This window comes from Myodes glareolus, chromosome 2 (genome assembly GCF_982192425.1).
Source record: "Myodes glareolus chromosome 2, mMyoGla1.1, whole genome shotgun sequence".
Classification (NCBI taxonomy): Eukaryota; Metazoa; Chordata; class Mammalia; order Rodentia; family Cricetidae; genus Myodes; species Myodes glareolus.
This window is the reverse complement of record NC_142027.1, coordinates 9,806,073-9,818,701: the sequence shown is the minus strand read 5'-3', so window position 1 is coordinate 9,818,701 and position 12,629 is coordinate 9,806,073. Positions and strand designations below refer to the sequence as shown.

General features: G+C 41.0%; 1 protein-coding gene across 17 annotated transcripts in view; it reads right to left on the bottom strand.

The window, feature by feature from the left end:
* The window catches only part of Synj1 (synaptojanin 1), an 84,074-nt gene extending 74,087 nt beyond the window's left edge, over positions 1-9,987 (bottom strand). For 16 of the 17 annotated variants that reach the window (XM_085685751.2, XM_085685753.2, XM_085685754.2 and 13 more), the window contains exons 1-2: positions 9,859-9,986; positions 8,853-8,998 (exon numbers count right to left, since the gene is read on the bottom strand). In XM_085685751.2, the coding sequence (XP_085541877.1) occupies positions 8,853-8,998; positions 9,859-9,956 (244 nt within the window). In that variant the 5' untranslated portion in view covers positions 9,957-9,986. Of the gene's footprint in view, positions 1-8,852; positions 8,999-9,858 lie in introns of all 17 variants that reach the window. The other variant, XM_085685760.2, reaches the window with a different exon arrangement.
* Positions 9,988-12,629: the final 2,642 nt, after the last annotated feature.

The window sequence follows — 12,629 nt, the reverse complement described above, 5'->3', positions numbered from 1 at the left end:
TTAGTTTTCTGTTGCTATTCTCAGATAGGAAACAAACTCCAGGTCCTACTACTCCAGCACAGTCAGAAGCGAAAGTCTTATTTGTATTTCTGGGCTATTTGTGTTTCAGGCCAAGTTAGAATAGAAAGACCCAAGACCATGTAATAAAATGTCACCTACTGCAGCCTTACTGTTCAGGGGGAGATATAGTGGTATATTATTTGTATTTTAATAAATAAAGCTTGCCTGAAGATCAGAGGGCAAAGCAGCCACACTAGCCAGCCATATAGGCCAGGGAGTGGTGGCTCACATCTTTAATCTTAAGTGTTTGAGAGCCACACACCTTTAATCCCAACTCTAGGGAGATGGAGACAGGAGCAATATGACTGGGTAGAGAGAGGAATATAAAGAGGAGGTGACAGGAACTCAGTGGAGTGTGGAGTCTGAGGATTCGTGGAGACAGGATCTCGCCCTTTTGGTCTGCAGATTTGGTAGAGGTAAAAGGTCTCTCTAGTGGTTGGCTGCTTTGCTTTTCTGATCTTCAGATTGAACCCCAACATCTGTCTCTGGGTTTTTATTATGTGTGCTGCAGGGAGAGGCCCCATCTTCCTGCTTTATTTGCCCACAGCAAGGTGAAGAGGAAATGAAAGCAATGAACCTGCTGACTTGCTCCTCCGCTGGACACTTCCTGCTACTGCTTCACTTCAGTCTGGGCTGACTTTTTTAAAAGTTGATGTTAACACTACTTTTTACTTTCTATTAAATATGTACATTTCAATTTTTATATAAAAACATCACAATTTTAACATAAACAATTTTAACATTAACTAAACTTCATCCTATACTTAAAAAATCAGCTCTAAAGTCACTTCTTTCCTCACTTATGTTTTAAAAAAGGGATACTGCAGCGTATCTAAAGGGCAACCATGCTGACTGGCAGCATTTGGCATTTTAAAAAAATGCACTGCTTGTCACTGCTACTTATTACACTTGGCATTAAAAATTTTACAAGCTGACATTCAATTTGGCCCAGGAAAACAATTGTGTTCTTAATGGCCATATTTTAAAATCTAATCATACTTCTATATACTAACAGAATAATAGTTTATAGGCAAAAAGATAAATTTATTAATTTTCTCACGAGAAAACTCTACCAATTTCACTTTTTAACTGAAAACTTTTCTATGGGTTTGCCTTTCTTTTTTGAGAAGGGATATCTAATTTTTTTAAGTTTATTTTTATGTGTTTGAGTGTTTTATCTGCATATATGTCTATGTACTGTGTGCATGTCTGGTTCCTGTGGAAGACAGAAGAGGGTACCAGATCCCCTGGAACTGTAGTTAAAGATGGTTATAATCTGTCATGTGGGTGCTGGGAATTGAAGCTAGGTCCTCTGGAAAGGAAGCCAGCGCCCTTAACCTTGGAGCCCCTGTCTCTCTCCAGCCCTTGCTGCTCCCTTTGCTCCTCAATTCCTACTCAGGAAACTAAGAACCATCGCCTCTCAACAGCAGAAGCAAATGGAAGGACTTTTGGAATTTTGGTTGTTTGAGACAGGGTTTCTCTGTGTAGCCCTGGCTGTCCTAGAACTTGCTCTGTAGACCAAGCTGGCCTAGAACTAAGAGATCCGCCTGCCTCTGCCTCCCGCAGAGTGTGGGGATTAATGGCATGCCAGGGAGATTTTATCTTTGAAGTCACACTTCCATACCTGGCAAACATGGACAAAGCATAAGGCACAAAATTGAAAGGACTAAAGCTCGTGACCGCCACACTCCTGAACTGTGTGAAGAGATGCCTCGGGGCACTGCAGAGAAGGGGGGTGGGAAGTTTGGGGGGGGTATTTTAAGTTGGAGAAAACACCAAAGGCTCCAACAGATTTTGGATATCAGGTAAACTATTAGCCTGAGGTGGCCAGAGCTTAACATATGACTGCGGCGGATCCATTTCATGACCCGTCTTTGGGAAGTTAGGGTTCTGGCAGTTCCTGCGCTAAATGACAATTCTCCTCAAAAAACCAGTACAGAACAGGAAGTGAGAACAGCAGCTCTTCCATGGCTTCCACGGTATGAAAGCTCTTTGTAACTCAACAAGCATGCACATCCCATTAGTAACTGCAGTTATTTATTAAGAAAATAAATTATTTTTTACTTGTTTGCATTATTTTGCTGAATTGGCAACTAGTTATTAGGATTTAAATGTTTACTGTAATCCCTGCTCTTGGGTCTGAGGCTGGAGGATTGTTGAGTTTGAGGCCAGCCTGAGAAACAAAGTTTCCAGCTAGCTGGGGCTTGAGTAAGATCCCTTTTTTAAAAAGTCTTACTGCTTGGGTCTACTTAATAAGCAGATTTCTCAGATACTATTGTGATTGACAGGTTTTCTACAATACAATGAGTCCCAAAGGCACCATGGAACAATCAGGTTTATAAATCTAGAGCTTCACATTTTGATGGCAGAGTAAACTTCTAGTAAATAAACTATTTTTGCACAATTATTTTTCCTCAAACTGTAGTTCCATAGAAGCAGGACAGTTCACATTCTGTGAAGGTATCCAGAATATACTAATGGCTTGGAGTATTATGACTCACACTTCTATAATATGAAGAATTAGGTAGAAAGAAAACTCAGAAGCAGATCTTGGAGTAAAACCAGATCCAGAATTAACTGTTCTGGCTTTGCTATCTATTACATACAAGACTTGCACCTGGAAGTGACTCAAATCACGCTATCTGAAAAGCTGAAAATGACAGCACAGGAAAGCTAAAGAACATTACCTTTACCACCATTACACGAGCGTGTGGTCTCAAAAGGGGCAAAGGCTTGACTTTTAAGTTACAACTTATATCATCACAACCCTATCTTTTGGTTTTTGTTTGCTTGCTTTATTTTTGGTGTTTATGTTTCTACAATGTTGAGCATTGAATTCAAGAATTCACATACACTAAGTGACCTTTTTCTTTTATATTCTATTAAGGATACAGTTGTGAAATGGATTATTTACTGAAGCATGGGATGGACTATAAAATACAAAGCTGTAAATTTAAGGCATATCTATCTGACAATTTGTCCTCCTATCAAAGTCTGTTTTGGTGTGTGTATGTGTGTGTGTGCACTGAACCACATAAAAAGCATTGGTCTTCTTTTATTCTTAATGAATTAATTCATGATTAAAAAAAAGTGTACTGCTGTAACAGACCAAGCACCCATACTTGTTATGTATACTGCCCAAGGCAGCAGTCTAGCTAATACACTGAACCACTGCTCCACAGACAACAAATTTCAGTGTAAATGACATTTTCTGGATTGATTATTTTTAAAAATGGCTCTATTTCCAAAAACATATAAATTGTTATGTGAAGATAAGAATGTCTCAGGAGAATTTTCAAATTATATGAGAAAATCAATAATGAAATAATTTTCTATTCAAAGAGCAGCAATTTAAAAAGAATGTTAATAGTTTCCAGAACAAACAATAGTCAGCAGATACAAGCATTTTTAACCAGTGTTTGGACCCCCAAACACTGTCTTGGCCAAGTTTCTCACAAACTAAGCTTCAGAGATCCTTTCATCTTAATTTTCAAGCAAGCAGAATCACAGGTGTGTGCCATGATACTTAGTGCAATTCTCTAAAATAAAGAAAATAAATTTCATAGAAAAACAACAACAGGCAGGCATGTCTTTAATCCCAGCATTAGGGAGGCAGAGGCCACCCTGGTCTACAAAGTGAGTTACAGGACATTCAGAACTACACAGAGAAACCCTGTCTTCCAAAACCAAAAACCAACCAACCAAACAACAACAACAACAATAACAACAAAAACAACAACAAAAAATAATAAAAAGGAAAGAAAGAAAGAAAGAAAGAAAGAAAGAAAGAACAAACAAACAACAGGTATTCTGTGGTATATGTATATATACACAATGAATGCCATTTGCCACAAAAAGATACTGTCATCTTCTCAGCATGGAAGGACCTGAAGAACACAATGTGAAGTGAATAGGCAAGGAAGTGACAAACACTAGATGTCATGATTTCTCATTTGTGGAATCTCAGAGAAGTCAGTGTCACAGAAGCATGGACTAGGATAACAGTTACTAATGGGAATGGGAGTGATGCTGGACAAATTTGTCTGTGGATAAAAAGTTAATTACATAAGAGAAATGAGTTCTGTTGCTCTATTTACACACTAGGGTAACTATAGCCAATAATAACGTATATTTCAAAATGGCTATGAAGGATTTTGAATGGTTCAAAGACAATAAATGTTTGAGACCATGAATATGCTTAACTACCTTGATCCGATCATAACATGTTGTATGTATATATAAAAATACTACACTGTACCTCATAAAACTATACAAATTATTATATGCCAATCAAAAATTAAATTGGGCAAGAAATGCAGCTCAGGAGTATTGTGCTTGCCTACAACTGTGAATCCTGGGTTCAATTCATCAAGGCAAAACAAACAAACAAACAAAAAGATACAAAACATACATGTGTGTGGGATGTGGGTATGTGTGTGTACAGCTGTGCTTGCCTGCATACTACATATGAAAGTCAGATGCTGGCAGGTCAGATGTGTTTCTCTGTCCCTCCCCATTTGATTTTTTGAGACAGCATCTCTCAGAGGCCAGAGCTCGATGTCTCAACGGGTTGACCAGTCATCCCTGGGATGTGCCTCTCTCCAGTCAATACCCAGCTCAAATTTTAAGTTGGTGCTGGAATCCAAACTCAAGTCCTCACAGTCGCTCAGCAAACACTTTATCCATGGAGTCATCTGCTTAGTCAATATACTGTATTTCCAAACAGACAACTCTGAGTCTGTCAATCTCTATGTAGGGTAGTCTTTCCCACTAGTGTCAATCATTAAATAACTATGTGCTCCCTAGTTGTGAGTAAAATATTGTGCCAAGCATTATGAAAACCTTAAGAAACAAGTATACAGTTCCATGTGATATGAAAACACAGTACTGAAAATGTCATGGAAAAACTACCTTTTGATTCAAACTGAGGGCTTCAAGAAAATAATAATAATACACAATCACAGTATTATAATTCTGGAAACATAGTTATTTTAGATAAAAATCTATAGGTCAAAAAAGTGACCTGGTAAATATATCATAGCAAGGTACATGTATGTTTTGCTCAGAAATTATCATTCTGATATGACTATGAGAACCTTTGGAGATAGAAGCCCAGGTACCAGTATTTGTGAAATCTTCCCAGATGATTATATTGTGCAGCCTAGACATAGAAAGCCATTGACTCAGCACTTAGGAGGATCAGGAGTTCAAGGTCATCTTCGGCTACACAGCAAGTTTGAGACTAGCCTACGCTTTGAGAGACCCTGTCAGAAAAAAACCTAAAATAACAAACAATAACCCAACACATCAATGACTGATTAAGTCTGTACAAATCTAAAAGAACTTGATAAAGACTGGTAAGTCCTAGTACTTTGGGAGAACACTAAAACCATCTCCCAGAGGAGGTCACCACTGTACAGAAAGGGCGGTGTGAGGCTAAGGAAGACCTTGATAGACAAGCTGAGGATTTTACCTTAAGAAAATAGGGTCACAGTTTGATGTACTATAAAAATGACTTTAGAGGACATTTCTTGTAGATTGATAAGCAGGCTGCCCTGAAATTCAGTGGCTGAGAACAGGGAGGGTGAAGAGAACACACCCAGATCTTATGGACAGTTCCCAGAATGGAGCAGGCATTCAAAATTCTGTAGCTTGTTTTAGAAGTCAAAAATACAGGACAACATCTATCTTGGTATAACTCCAAAACAAATGCCAAATTAAACTTTTGTGTGACAGGTATCCCAGGATAGCCTCAAATACAAGCTCTTTCTGCTTCTGCCTCCTGAGTGTTGGGGTTATAGATGTTTAACATAACATTAGCACCTAACTAATTTTATAAGTCAATTTATCTAAAAAGAAAGAAGTTATCTCGTAAAGATTAATATTTTATTATTGCACAATAGTGTAGCTAAAGGTAGCAATGTCCTGTAAGCCTAAAGAGTTTTGCATGTTTTCACCATAAATGGCAAATGTCCAACCCATTTCAACATTCTATAATATATGTGTTGAAACATCATGTGTTGTAGCCACATGTGGTTTTTGTTTTTTATATATCAATTAAAAAGTCAAATAAAATATATTTTATGTGCTGCTGTAGAGTTTGTAGAAAACATAACACACATCCAAGAGAGTATGTATCCATTTATATTAGCTTTACAGAGAAAAGCAGTATTCAAACGTTTGTGTCCTCTTAGAATTACTTACACAGCTTAAATCCAATGAAGAGAAACACAATTAGAAACAACTGAGCTACGGATATAGCTTGGTGTTAGAGTACTTGCTTAAGATGCAGTACTTAGTTTCAATTACCAGCAGTGAAAATAAGTATATACTGTTAAGATAATATCTTAATACTATTCCACCTCATAATTAATGCCCCAAATGAAAGTTTTAGAGCCTTTTTAAAAAGTCATTATTTGGCATAAAAGATAACTACTAGAGGTTTTAGAAGTATAATTATTCTTAGGTTTTTCGAACCTTAACGCACAGCAATAACTTAAAACTATAGGTAAATTAATAATTTATTCAAAATGCCTTCCCACCGTAATTGTGAGTAACCACAATTTAAAAATATACTAGAATTTAAACATTAATAAATCAGGTAATGTCAACCAAAACACAAGCAGTTGAAAGACATTATATTACTAACCAAAGCCCTCCAATCTGATGTATTATTTCAGTATTCATTAGTGTAAGTACATCTATAGTATGAAAATGTAGGCTATGTGGATTAACATGGGAGCATGTCATTTTCATTTTATTAAAACATAAAAACCAATTTAAAGTAATAAAGTTCATGCTAAATATTACTTAACCTTTTTCTTGGATATATCTAGCCTCATGCCTCTTTTTTCAAACCATGATACTGTATGTACCAAAAACATACACTAAATATTTATATACTGTTATATACTGATCTTTAAGAGTTGGTCATTATGTCACTATTATTTTCCCCACCAGGATACATTTTACTGTATTAGTAGGCTACACCTATAAATGCATGGGTCAGGACATTGAGTGCCGTACTTACTGAGTCTACAGAAAGAGCAGTAGTTGAAAGATTTATGACATATGTTAGTAAATATATTTTTCAAACATTATTATGTGTATAGATGTTTGTATACATATACACACACATACATACACACAGTAATATCACACACACACATGAGTATGCATGAGAGTATGCATGGAGGTCAGAGGCTGACATCAGGTGTCTTCCTTTATATTTATTAATTAAATGCACATATATACACACATACAGAGTATTCATGAAGGCCAGAGGTTGTTATCAGATCCCTTCCTTTATTATATATTTATATTAAATACACACACAGAGAGAGAAGTATGCATGGAAGTCAGAGGTTGATATCAGATGTTTCCCATTATTATTTCTTCAGACAGACTCGTTGCCTTAAAACTCTCTGGCCTAGCTGACCAGAAAGTTCCAGGGACCTTCCTGCCTCTGCTTCCCCAGTTCTAGGGTTAGAGGCTTTCATGAGGATGCTGGGGATCACACTCAAGTTCTCATGCTCACAAGGCAAGCATTTGCCAACTAAGCACGCCCCCAGCCCAAACACTAATTTTAATTTAGAAAAATATGGCCTATAGACAATTTGAGAAAAATCTATCAAAGAGGGCTTGGGATGCAGCTCAGACGCAGTGTTTGCCTACGATGTGTGAAGCCCTGAGTTCAGCCCGCAGCACTGCATCAGCCTAGCACAGCTGTGCACAGCTGCGTTCCTAGCACTCAGGACGTGGAAGCCGGGGGATCTGCAGTTCAACAGCTTTGGCTATATCATGAAGGATCAGGCTAAAACAGACTGCTTAAAGAAAATCCTAAGAACAAATAATTACCATTAGAAAATCTGTTTTAAAAAAAAAAAAAACATACTTGAGACAATCCCAAACTGGGTTACCTGCCCCAGTTTTATATTAAGAATGAAGTATGGGACACATTGAGATATCTCAGCAGGAAAAAAGCATTTGATACCAAGCCTAACGACCTGAGTTCTATCACTGAACACAGACAGTAGGAGGAGAGAACCTACTCCCACAAGCTGACCTCTGACCTCCACATGTGCCCCCACTTACCTGTCACAAATGACCCCAAACTCTATTTTGTGTGTCTGTGATTGGTGTGCTACAGGAAGTAGTTCTTTCCTTTAAAAATCAAAGTCATTTTTAAATAATATGAAAACAATCGCATATCTCACATGAAACTTTTACAAACACTTAGGCTGGAGAAGTCGATCGATCACGTGCCTGCTCTGCGCATGAGCACTAGGCAAGGGATCAGCAGGAGAGCACTTGCCTAGGTAACTGAAGTCCTGAGTCTGACCCACCAACATCACACAGGCATACGAGGCACACCAAAATATAAAAAAATATAAAATAAAAAACAACAAAAATAAATAAGGGTTCAACATAAGATAATACAGAAACCTATAACAGATATTATTGCAAAATTCTGGGCATTACAGATGTCAAGCCAGCTGTCCTACTGGTTCATGTGATAAGACATAACAGGAAGACACTCTTCTAGAAGTAGAACCCAAGAAAAACAAAATCCTACAGGCAAAATCTGCACCTTCTGAACCACTTCCCCCAAACAAAAACCTAAGTCTGAGTTTACAGGAAACAAGGTTTCATTCAAATTAAGTCAAAGAATAAATCCATCAGATAAAATTCCGTAAGAAGGCTTCCAAGAATTTCTTTTATGAACTGTTGAACTTCAGAGCTACAAACCAAAACAGAGATCATAATCTGTTAGGCTAAAACACGTGACTTACAGAGCACAGCCACAGCCCCAGACTCGAACATGAGACATTCTTCCTTATGCCGAGTTTCCACTATGAGGCTGAACGGTGGGGGATCCAATTTGTGGTAGATTCGAAATCCTTTGCTGAACGCCATTCTCTTCTCTTCAGAGGCAGCCCTATGAAAACCAAGCCAAGTTAAGCCAGGGGGCTGCAAGACACCCAGGGGTCCCTCCTTGCCAAGTTTGATGAAGGCGGGGGTGGAGAAAAAGAGAAATCTGGGGTGAACCATTTATTCCAAAAGATAAGGCGTCACCAAATTTTTACCAAAAGGCACAAGGAAACGCTTCCATGTCTCAAGGCACAGCAAGGAAAGGCAGGGTTTTAGCACTACGGGTACTGAATTGGATAAGGTGAATTTCCCATGTTTACCCACAGGAAAAATCTGGTGTGTATTTTCGGTTGGGGTTGTTTATCAGCTTCCTGCTTCACGATCTGTCACTACTGGAAGGGAACTCATGGGGAAACTTCAGGTTAATCCTTAGGCGGAAAAGGCCAGGAGATGGGAGGGAAGGTCAACCGGGCTGCCTCAAAGCACCTGAGGGGGCCGGAGGAGAATAGAGATTATAGGACCGCGGACTCCCCAGGGTGGCGGCGAAGGGCAGGAAAAGCCACACAGGTGCCTTCCGTCCAGTCACGCAGGTCATGGTGACGAATGGATCCCACCGCGGCTCGAGAGGTTCCGGGGTAGCCGGGGAAACGGAGGCACCTGAGAGTCCAGTGCCTCCATTATGCGCCTCAAGAGATGCCCCGGAGCCTGTGCTGACCGGGTCCTTTCCCGCCCGCGGGGTGACAGCCGCTGTCACCGTAGCCACCCGCCGCCCCGCGGTCCCCTCACCACCCGCCGCGGGCCGCCGCCTCTCACCGCTCGCGTCGTCCCGGCTGCGACCGCCGCCGCAGCTCAGGAAGCGTCCACCCGCCCGCCCGGCTGCCCTGGATCTGCCCGCGGCCGCTCCCCGCCCCCCGCCGGCCGCCTCACCTCTTCCTCCGGCTCCTCCTCCTCCTTCTACCGCAGCCGCCGCCGCTACAGCCGCCGGTGGCGTCACTTCCGCTCCAGCAGGCCCAGCTCTTCCGCATTGCGCCGCTGCCGGGGGCGGAAGGTCCGCCCCTAAGGGTGAAGGGGAGGAGCCGTTTCCGCCCACGCGGGGCCGTTCGCCCGGGTCCGACGCCTGTGAGCCACTCGGGTTCCGCAGTTCCCGTGACCTGAGTCCGTGACGCCTTGGTCAACGCAGGAGCGGACGGGTCGTACGTCCAGGGAAAGCGGCAGAGGATCCGGCCTCCTCGCGTGGAGTCCTGCGAGCTCGCCGGTCCTCCCCACGGACGGCAGGGAGGGGCTCCGGGAGAGCTGCCGGGGCCCGAGCCGGGCATCGGATCACCCCCTGCCGCCTCCGCGGGCCCGACCGACCGGGGAGGGCTGGACACGGTCTGCCAGCCGCGCGGGCGGGCTGGCGCCCCGAGAGCTGTCCATGGTGTCAGACCCGGGAGACCGCTGAAGACTGTTGGGAGTGACTTCCGGGAGCTTCAGGCTGTGGAAGAGAGCGAGTCAGCAGCCAGCTCAAGGCTGCTAAACAAAACATGGCTGTCACTTAGTGATGTACTGATATGCCAACCGTGGAATTTTATAATTAAGGGGATCACACTGTTCCATACCGTTTCTTTTTCTCAACCCATCATGCCTATGATTTGTGTTCGGCAGAATTATTCTATTCTGTTTCTATTTCAGAGACAAGAATGGAGGAAAGATGTAGTTAATAGGGCTTTAGGAAAGAATTGACAACCCGAGGAACCCAGAATTCATGTTTCTGCTTGCCTTTGCTTTTTCTAGCCTCTTCCCCTTTTTTGCTGTTTTCCCCCTAAAAGCACAATATGATGCGTTGCACAAAATCAGTTCCTCTAACGGACTCTATCATGTGACTCAACATTTCTCCATCTTATCGAAGACAAATTCAACTCTGGTTTCAAATACTAAACATAAGCCACTCTACTCAAGGAGAAACACACTTGGATTTAGTTCTGAGATCTTTTCACTTAGTCCCCTTAGAAAAACTTTTGCTTTTTGTTGTGGAGTGGACTGTGGTTAGTCATTTTCCTCTCAAGACGTGTTCATTTCAGCTGGGGGCAGTCCTTTAAAGAAATGGAAGGGGTGAGAACGTGACGCCTGTATATGATGTAACTACACACGAAGGATGGGGGGTGAGAACGTGACGCCTGAATATGACGTAACGACCTATCGAGTTGTACCTTGCAGGTACCTTTGCTGAGACCAAGAGTCAAAGTCATGGCCGGTGTGTCACCATGCCTGGTTTATGTGGTGACAAGGACTGAACCCAGTACTTCATGCATTCCAGGCAGGCATTCTACAAACGGAGGGATTCCCCAGCCCCAGCAATGTACCGTTTTATGACGCCTGAAATCACAGTTAAGTGGAGCTATAATCAATCTCTTCACTTAAGAATCTGAGACTATACCATAACCCCTGGCTCTTTCTAAGGAATGCCTTGGTTTATTTTTGAACTAAAGAAGTGGAGATTTGAACTTCTAGGTTGCAATTTCTTCAAATAAAACTGGAGGAAACAGGATACATTTCTAGTCTTAAGTCAAAGCTTATCCAAGTCCTTTTAAAATAAATTTTTAATCATAAACTAAGTCCAGGACTTGAAAAACATACCAGTGACTTTTAAAGTCCTTCTTATTGTCCTCTTCCTATTTATTACTTTGTTACAGCATTTCCAAATAGCTGTACACATTTTTAGTGAAATATGGTCTTTATGAGAGGCTAACTTAAAATACTTCAGTGGTATAGACTTGGTCTGATGGTTTGCAGAGAAGCCACTGCCTTCTTGGCTTAGAAAATGAATAGTGAGTGAGGCTTGTGACAAACCATCTCAAAATATTCACACCCTGATGCTTGAAGCCAGCAAATAAGGAGGTAGACTTGGCAAAGGAGTCTTGAGGTGGTTTCTGATGTCCAATAGATTACTATGTATATGCTGGAAATCTATATGAAATGCAAGTACCCTTACAAAGGAGGCAGAGGGGAGTCAGATACTCATGAAGTGACATGAAGACAAACGGCAGACTGTCTAATTATGACAAGCCAAGAGTAAGAACCTTGATAGGACACAAGAGTCCTGTTGACACTTATTTCCAATTTCGGGCCTTCAGCATTCAAGAATAATTGTTTTAAGATATACAAGTAGTATGTGACAATGATATAGCAACTAGCAACTGAGAATTCCTTTTTAGTGTTCATTACTTGCTAAGGAGTGAAAAATTTCTGGTTTAAACATAAAGATCAATTTTTTAAACACACAGTTCTGTGCTACATTCCAGAGTCTTGGGATAGTGTTCAAGGCTGTAACTAAAAGCTAGGATAGGAAGTCTCAGCGTTTATTTTAAGAGTTATTAAAAACATACAGAAAGAATGATTTATGTGACAGGCTTGGAAACACATAGTTTAAGGATCAAATACCTATTTATGTTTGTTTTAATCCACTGACATTGAGAATGAATGTTTTAAAGTTTAATTCCATTTAGGAGCCCACAAAGCCTAACAAAAAATTCCCCCAGAATGACCATGTAAAGTTAGGACATGCTCCTACAAGCAGACAAACTGAGGGAGGAAGGAGGGCACAACACTGTCCTGTGGAATTATTTGCTTTAAGAGTAGGCACTAGACTGTGAACGGTCTCACTATATGAATCATCTGGAATACTCTAAACTTAGTCACCAGCAAAATACAACGAAGGA